At 44.6% G+C, this 9,777-nt stretch overlaps 1 protein-coding gene across 1 annotated transcript; it reads left to right on the top strand.

Annotated features, from left to right (window-relative positions):
* LOC102174141 (olfactory receptor 5A1) lies at positions 205–1,164 on the top strand. The gene has a single exon (XM_005690348.2). The coding sequence runs from the start codon at positions 205–207 to the stop codon at positions 1,162–1,164; it is 960 nt and encodes a 319-aa protein (XP_005690405.1).

Raw genomic sequence — 9,777 nt, 5'->3', positions numbered from 1 at the left:
ATAAACCACTCCCCAGAACAGTCGGCATGGACTTCCTCCACCTGCCTCCTTCAGGTCTGGGAACCCCGCCCGGGAGCGCTTCCCCATTAAGGCCTGTTAGACACTCTTTTTGGTGTCCTGGTCGTTTACCTAACAATTATTTGCTGACATCATTTGTCCTGTGGGTTATTATCATGATCCCAGGTCTGCATCTTGTCCTTGTCCATGGGAAACACGTCCACAACCAGGGCCTGGAACGGCTCGTCGGTGACCATGTTCATCCTCCTGGGGTTTGCAGACCATCCACAACTGCAGGCTCTCCTCTTCGTGACCTTCCTGGGCATCTACCTGGTGACCCTGGCCTGGAACCTGGCCCTCATCCTTCTGATCAGAGGCGACACCCGTCTACACACGCCGATGTACTTCTTCCTCGGCAACCTGTCCTTCGCTGACATCTGCTACTCTTCTGCGGTGGCTCCCAAGATGCTCTCCGACTTCTTCCGGCAGCGGAAGAGCATTTCCTTCCTGGGCTGCGCTGTTCAGTTCTTCTTCTTCGTGGGCGCGGGTCTAACCGAGTGCTGCCTGCTGACGGCGATGGCGTACGATCGCTATGCGGCCATCTCCAGCCCCCTGCGCTACTCCGCCGTCATGTCCCAGGGCCTCTGTACACGCTTGGTGGTTGGAGCCTACGTCAGCGGCTTCCTGAGCTCCCTGGTCCAGTCCAGTTCCATATTTCGGCTCCGCTTCTGCGGACCCAACCTCATCGACCATTTCTTCTGTGACCTCCCACCAGTCCTGGCACTTTCTTGCTCCGACACCTTCTCCAGTCAAGTGGTGAATTTCCTCGTGGTGGCCGTCGTTGGGGGCGCATCGTTCCTCATCCTGCTTGTCTCCTACGGTCACATAGCGGCTACCGTCCTGAAGATCCGCTCGGTGGAAGGTCGCAGGAAAGCCTTCCACACGTGCGCCTCGCATCTGATGGTGGTGACTCTCTTGTTTGGGACGGCCCTTTTCATGTACCTGCGGCCCAGCTCCAGCTACTCGTTTGGCAGAGACAAGGTGGTATCTGTATTCTACTCACTGGTGATCCCCATGCTGAACCCCCTCATTTACAGTTCGAGGAACAAAGAGATCAAGCATGCCCTGTGGAAGATGCTGGGGAAGAAGCGTTTTCCTAGGTCATGACTGAAGACATATGCCTCCAAACTGCCGGAGACCTAAGTGGTTCATGATAGCCCCTACCTCCGGCTTTAGGTAGGTGACATGTTGGTGTGCAGCTGGGAAATGGAAGCACTCCTTCCGTATGTTCTCACCATTCCACGCGGTCATGTGTCTGCTGACCCCACCAGGGATCGTCGAAAGGACAACCTACGGTGCAGCGCAAGGAACTCTACTCTGCTCTGTGGTGACCTAAATGGGAAGGAAATCCAAAAAAATAGGGGATATATGTAAATATATCAGGCTTCCCAGATGGCGCTGGTGATTTAAAAAAACCTGCCTGCCAGTGTAGGAGATGTGAGAGACCTGGGTTTGATCTCTCAGTCGGAAACACACACACACACACGCACACACACACACACACGCACGCACACACACACACACACGCACATGCGCACACACACACACACCCGCCCCCGGAGGAGGGCATGGCAACCCACTCCAGTACTCTTGCCCGGAGAATCCCATGGACGACAGAGTCTGGTGGGCGACAGTCCATGGGGTCCTGCAGAGGCGGACAGGACTGAAGAGACTTAGCAGGCGCATAAACATATAACTGCTTCACTTTGCTGTACAGCAGAAACTAACACAACATTGTAACGTAACTCCAAAAAAATTTATTTTTAAAAAAGAGAAAGCGAGTACTTCAGAAAAACAAAAAGAAATTCCCCAAGTAGCCTATTCTCACAATTGGTATTACAACCACCACCTTTTATGGGGTACCTGGTGGCTCAGATGGTAAAGAATCTGCCTGCAATGCTGGAGACCTGGCATCAATCCCAGGGTAGGAAAGATCTTCTAGGAGGAAGGCATGGCAACCCACTCCAGTATTCTTGCCCTGAGAATCCCATGGACAGAGGAGCCTGGGCTACAGTCCACGGGGTTGCAAAGAGTTGGACACAACTGAGCGACTAACACTTTTTCTTTCACTTTTTCAGTTCATATACTCTAGACCCTCCATTTGATCTCATGAGAGAGCCCTACACAGAAGCAGAATAAAATGTAGCCTCTACATCGTTTTATCTAAAGAATCTCCAAGTATGAGTTTACTATCACAGCTGTAACTAATTACCACAAACCTATTGGCTTAAAACAATATAAATTTATTATCTCATAGGTGTGTAGGTAAGAAGTCTTTTGGTTGCCGATGGCAGGGGGGCAGAGTTGGGGGCATCGTGGACAACTCTTTGCAATACCATGGACTGTAGCCCTCCAGGCTCCTCTGTCCATGGGAATTCCCAGGCAAGGGTACTGGAGTGGGTGGCCGTTTCCTGCTCCAGGGGATCTTCCCGAGCCAGGGATCGAACCTCATCTCTTGCGTCTCCTGCATTGGCAGGCTATTCTTCATGACTGAGCCACCTGAAAGCCTTTACACTAGTCTCAGTTCAGTTCAGTTCAGTCGCTCAGTCGTGTCCGACTCTTTGCAACCCCATGAATCACAGCACACCAGGCCTCCCTGTCCATCACCAACTCCCGGAGTTCACTCAGACTCACGTCCATCGAGTCAGTGATGCCATCCAGCCATCTCATCCTCTGTCATCCCCTTCTCCTCCTGCCCCCAATCCCTCCTAGCATCAGAGTCTTTTCCAATGAGTCAACTCTTCACATGAGGTGGCCAAAGTCCTGGAGTTTCAGCTTTAGCGTCATTCCTTCCAAAGAAATCCCAGGGCTGATCTCCTTCAGATTGGACTCTACAACTTCCTGAAGGACAGTTAGTGACTCTTGTTCACTATTGTTCTTTCAGAACCTACCAAAGTGTCTGGCACACAGTAGGGACAGAGCAAATATTTGTTTGATAAATGAATTATTCACTGTTCCTAGTAATGTTGGCTTTTGCAGAGTATGGTGTTTATATTATTTCCTTATAGTGTGGCTAACAGTGAATCTCAGGGTCTGGTGACTGGGACGGAGATTAATTATCTCTGCTTTTAGAAAATGTAAATAAGACTGTGTCCTTGACACCTCAGAGAGTGATTAATTTGTGAAGCTGTGGGTTTTTTGCAAATCCTTCCTTGGCAGAAACACTCACGGGGTAAATGTAGCTAATCGTTTGGAAACGTGTAGAGAACCAGCTGTCTAAATGCACTTCTAACCATAGACTTTGAAGATCCCTCCCCTTTTGTCTGGAGCTGTGGATATTAACAGGTTAATATTTCTAGAAGAGAAATTCTTAGAGGTGACAGCCTCTCTCCAATCTCTTTTTGTCTTCTCACTTCAAGTGAATGAATGCTAAGTTGCTTCAGTTGTGTCCAAGTCTTTGCAACCCCATGGACTGTAGCCCGCCAGGCTCCTCTGCCCATGGGCTTCTCCAGGCAAGAACACTGGAGTGGGGTGCCGTGCCCTCCTCCAGGGGATCCTCTCGACCCAGGGATCGAATCTATATCACTTGCACTTCCTGCATTGGCAGGCGGGTCCTTTACCACTAGCACCACTTGGGAAGCCCCCTCACTTCAAGTATCCGCCCACAGACACACACTCCCAGCATCAAGAGGAAGGATAAATGAGCTTCAAGTGTTCTGTCTCATTAGAGAGCAGCTTGGGGACTGGAAGGAGCTACATGTGCCTGATTAGACTGTATCCAAACAAGAATAAACGAAAATATAAACTTGTTAGGGCACAGGCCGGCTGGGAGCGGCTGCCCGCTGTCCGCTGGTATTTGCCCTGTGTGACTGTGTACCACCTAGGCTCGGCTATGGCTGGAGCTCAGCCAGATGCAGGAACTCCTTTAACATTTCATTTCCAGGCATGACGCTCATCTTCCCTGCCTTCCTATGAACTCAACCCAAACTCTCCCCTTTCTGCTTCTGCTCCTCTAATGGCACCCTCTGGTGAGCCTCCTGACCCGTGTTTGAAACTTTGCTCCTAAGGAGAAAAAAAAAAAAAAAACTTCGAAAGAAAACATTTCTGAGGAGGTTGCTCACTTTAGACCCCTCCCCAAAGAATTAGTAAGCAGCATATCCCAGGTGACTCAGTGTTAAAGAACCCGCCAATGCAGGAGACACAGTTTTGATCCCTGAGTTGGGAGAAATGGGAACCCCCTCCAATATTCCTGCCTGGAAAGTTCCATGGACAGAGGAGCCTGGTGGGCTACAGTCCGTGTGTTTGCAAAGAGTCTGACACGACTGAGCGACTGGGCACATATGAATATATTCTCAGTACCAGGGAGATCCCTAACATCCATGTTGTTTGTACCTTACTGCCTGGAATTTTGAAATTCATCCGTTTGTTTAAGGCTAGTCCCCTTTTAAAGTGCCAACGTTTCCTTTTTTAAAAAAGGGTATTCTTTACGTTTCACGGTCATTTCTTCAGGAAGGATCTGAAAAGGAAAGCTAAGCAGATCTGTAAGCACCTGAGATAAAGGGAGGCACCGCAGCGAAAGAGGACAAGGTCCGGACCCGGAGAGGGCGCACTCACGGACGAACATCCCAACTCACTGTCTGACTCCACTAGGGTTAAAAAGTGCTGGTATCAGTGTTTGCCATTTCATTCTCACAGCCAAGACACCTGTCAAACCCAAGCTGGCAACCCGAATGGTCAAGCTCAAACTTAGCCCAAATATTAAGACACTGAAAACTAGCAAGAGCTGATTATATAAGGTAATATATGCAAAACATCCTGGGTCTTGCATACCAATAAAACTCCTCTGTTTTATCAGTTTAGGTATGTTTCTCCAACTGAAGAAGGATCAGTCCCCGAGATGCTCTCCACCACCCCCCACAACGCACATAAAAGGATTCGTGTTTCCTGACTGTTTGCTATTCATGGAGCATTGGGCCAGACACTTCACAGCTGCTATCTGATATGATCAGCAAGGTGAATAGTTCTCGATGATCAAGGTTCGAATTCCAACGGTCGCCGATTCTGACGGTTCGAGGATGTCACTTACGCTCTCACATCTTCATTCTGTAAATCTGCCAAGTTGACACCACTCATTTGAAGTTGATTACTATTTAATTATCACATCTGCTTTGTAAAAAAATAGACGTGGGAATTAAATTCTATACATATATGTAATTTGTGTTAGGTTTCCATCTCTTTGTGGTCATCACTTCACAATATTTACGAATATCAGATCATTATTTTGTATACCTGAAATTAATAGAATGTTGACTCAATGGACATGAGTTTGCATAAACTCCGGGAGTTGGTGGTGGACAGGGAGGCCTGGTGTGCTGCTGTCCATGGGGTCACAAAGAGTAGGACAAGACTGAGTGACTGAACTGAACTGATGCCAATTATAGATCCATAAAATAATGTAATATTGAAAATAAAAACAAATACATAAAAATAAAAAAGCATAGAGAGGATTTTTTTAAGGAAGCAACTATTTGTTTTCTATAAGAAACCAGCTTTAAGTTCAAAGACAGAGATAGATTAAAAGTAATGCAAAGGAGAAAGATATATCAAAAGAAGGCTGGAATAGGTATAATAATTTGAGATAAAGCAGATTTTACAACAAGGAAAATTATCAGAGATAAAGAGTCTTCATAATGATAATGAGAAAGGGGTCAACTCTCAAAGAATTCACAATACTTTATGTGTATATACTTAGCAACATAGCAACAGAATGTCAAAATATAAGAGGAAAAACTGATAGAAATACAGGGGAAAATAGACAAATCCACTGTATAGCTGGAAATATCAATATCCTTCTATCAGCAATTGATGGATCCAATAGGCAGAAAATCAGCAAGGATACAGTTGAACTGAACAGCACCATTAATCAATGGGAGCTAATTAATATTTATAAAATATTTCATCCAACAATAGCATAACACACATTCTTCTTAAGCTCACATGGAACATTTACCAGGACAGATCACATTCTGGACCATAAAACGTTTTATTCTCTTCATAAATCATACAGAGTATGCTCTAAGACCCCAATGGAGTTTAACTACAAAGAAAGCAATAACAGGAAGCTAGATCAGAAAATTCCAGTAGAGATACGTGTTGCTTAGTAACGCTTTAATAACTCCCACTGCATCTGCAGCTGCCAGCTTCTCCAGTGAAAAGCACTTTTCCTACAAATATCTGCCACTATTCCCCATGCTGACTGTTAGACCGGTGCCGCGTCTCAGGGAGCAGTGTAGGTGACGCGTCTGTCTGGGTGAAGATGGGGAACCTGGCCGGCTCGCCTTTCTGAAGCAAAAGTAGGTGAGGGCACCCTGAAGGCACAACAGCAGGCGGCTTCAGCTCGGCGCACGCGTGATTTGATGACTTTGATAGTGTTCCATGTCCAGTCCCTGAAAAATAGAACGTCCATTCTTTTGTTTTTTTTCACTTTTTCTTTCATATGATAAAATAGCAGCCAGTTAGCACAGTTGTGTTGTGACAGTTTCAGGTGAACAGTGCAGGGGCTCAGCCATGCGTATTCCGCGTGAAACTCGTGGAGCAGGTGTGTCATTTAGGACTACACGCCTCAGGCTGATTAAAATCTGTTGCTTCGCAGGTAAAATATGAGGCTTCTCAAGACACATTCAAGTTAGGTTATTTTTTGTATTAAAACATTCTGTGCAACCTATTTGCAGGGCAGGAATAGAGAGATGGATGTAGAAGAAGGACTTGAGGACACAGCAAGGGGAGGAGACGATGGGACCAACTGAGAGAGTAGCGTTGAAATATATACACAACCATGTGTGAAACAGAGCTGGTGGGAATTTGCTCCGTAGCACAGGGAGCTCGGCCTGGTGCTCTGTGATGACCTAGAGGGGTGGGACGGGGTAGGGGGTGGAGGGGGGCTCAAGAGGGAAGAGGCATGCGTATACTCATGGCTGATTCACACTGCTGTATGGCAGAAACCAACACAACTGCTGCTACGTCGCTTCAGTCGTGTCCAACTCTGTGCGACCCCATAGATGGCAGCCCACCAGGCTCCCCCGTCCCTGGGATTCTCCAGGCAAGAACACTGGAGTGGGTTGCCATTTCCTTCTCCAATGCATGAAAGTGAAAAGTGAAAGTGAAGTCGCTCAGTCGTGTCCGACTCTTAGCGACCCCATGGACTGCAGCCCACCAGGCTCCTCCATCCATGGGATTCTCCAGGCAAGAGTACTGGAGTGGGGTGCCATCACCTTCTCCAAACACAACAGTGTAAAGCAATTATTCTTCAAAAATTTTTAAAAAGAAAGACTACTGTAAAATTCTTTTTTAAAAACTTCTAAAAACATTTACTGACCATCTACAAAGTTTAGGAAAGTAACCAGCACAGTCTCTTTCTTTAAAAAAAGAAATAGTGATTAAAAGCTAGCTGGGAACAGGGAAAGAAACAAGATGATGTAATGACATTAGCATTATGATAATGTTATATAATGTTTGAAGTTTACAATGTACTCTCCTGTGAATTGGCATTTAATTGATTTGCGCAGAAGCAAAAGTGAATAAGGCGTGATAGAGGGAAGTTTAGGCAAGACTGGAGATGAGTAAAGAAGAACGGTTTCTTGTTGGGTGGCTACTTCATATCAGGCACTGGCCATCCACTCATTCACTCATCTATTCAGAAAGAATTGTTGAATAACTGAGTTCTACAAGGCAACTGTGAGGTTACAAGACAGAAAGGCCATGTTCAATGGGCCTGATCATCTGTCCAAAACCTTTTAAGAGGAGCAAAGTGAAGTTGTTCAGTCGTGTCTGACTGTGACCCCGTGAACTGTAGCCTACCAGGCTCCTATGCCCATGGGATTTTCCAGGCAAGAGTACTGGACTGGGTTGCCATTTCCTTCTCCAGGGGATCTTCTGGACCCAGGGATCAAACCCGGGTCTCCCGCATTGCGGGCAGACGCTTTACCGTCTGGGCCCCCAGGGAAGTCAGAGGAGCAAGGGGAACCATTTTAATCCAAAAGAGAAGCCAGCAGTGAGCATCTCTGACTTCATTTTCCAGAGATCTGATTTGGTGGGCCCTAGATTCCTAGGTGCCGCCAGCCAATGCCTCGTGGAGCCAGAACAGCCCAGAAGAATAATTAGAACTGCCACTCCCTCATCCCTCTTTCCGTAATAAGTTACCTTTCTTAGGACAAATTTACAAAGAAGGAAAAGAAAAATACAAGGAGCATAACCTCAGAGCTCAAATTAACAGGAAAAATCCTTTACTTCAAGTTGTAATTATGTGTATGAGGGTTTTTTTTCCTGATTTTTAAGATTAGAAGACATTTACAGTCTTTTTAATTTTTGACAGGTAAGAAATGGATATATTTAGAGAGAAACTCTCCACAGGCAGAGTATGGGGTGTCTTGAAGGTGACAGAGAGCCTACAGTCATTTCTTTAAATAGGAAACAATAGAATATCTTTTTAAAGTAAAACTACCAAAATCCAATTACCCACAGATAATGGTATACATCTTTCCAGATTTCTCCTAGGCATGTAGTTTTTCTCCAAAAAATAAGATTATGTGATATATTCAGTGCTTCAAACTTTTATTAAAAAAGAATCTTACCATGTCTAAAAATAATAAATTTGAACAGCTACAAATATTGAATTACTCTACTGTGCCATAACTTATTAAACCAATTTCATAAATCAGATGGCAATTTAAATTCTAATCTCTTCTAAACTGCACTGTGATGACCTTTCTTTGTACTCCTGACATTAAGCATTTTGTTTATTCACTTTTTAGCATGTATTCCTGCAGTAGAATTTTTGACTCAAAAGATTTGCGGATTTTGTCTTGACACATGCTTCCAGAATGACCTCAGAAAGTGTGTGCCTGTATACACACCTATTAACCGTAGATGGAGGTGTCTCTTTCTCCATATCCATGCCAACAGTGGATCGCTTCTTTATAGGCTGATCTTCTAGATGAGAAGTGGTATCTTATTACACTTTTAATTTGTGCTTATTTGATGAATGGTATGACCAAGTCTATTTCTCTCTGAATCATGACCCGTTTTTGTTTTAAAGTATCTATTTCTTACTAAATGATTAGAACTCTATATATCTAAAATATGAAGCCTATTTTATATATTTTTCACATATGTTTTCTCAAGTTTTTTATTTTCCAAAACATGGGAATTCCTTATTTTTTTACTGGAGTCTAATTACTTTACAATGTTGTGTTAGCTTCTGCTGTACAGCAATGTGAATCAGTTATCTGTATATGTATATCCCCTCCCGCCTGAGCCTCCCTCCCAGCCCCCATCCCAGCCCTGTAGGTCATCACAGAGCACCAAGCTGAGCCCCCTGTGTTATACAGCATCTTCCCACTAGCTATCTACACATGGTAGGGTATAAATGTCAATACCACTCTCTCAATTCATCCTCATATTTTAATTAGCCAAATCTAATCATCTTCTTTGTAATGCTTACAAAGTTCTTCCCTTCCCCCAAAATAAACCAAAAATTACTTAGACTTTATTCTAATATTTTAGCTTATTTTTTGATGTTTATGTTCTTAAGATGACAAAATCCTCAGTATTCATCTCCCTGAGAAGTTAAAAAGTATTATCATTTACTTCAGCTCATAGTATCTACTTATAAAAAGAAATCAAGTATTCAAACACAATTACAGTAGAGTTAGGTTGTTTGTTTTTTTTCCAGGTTCATAATTTATTGTACAGGTTGAGTATCACATAATGAGTTGACATCAG

This window comes from Capra hircus, chromosome 15 (genome assembly GCF_001704415.2).
Source record: "Capra hircus breed San Clemente chromosome 15, ASM170441v1, whole genome shotgun sequence".
Taxonomy (NCBI): Eukaryota; Metazoa; Chordata; class Mammalia; order Artiodactyla; family Bovidae; genus Capra; species Capra hircus.
This window is presented reverse-complemented; position numbering and strand designations above follow the sequence as displayed.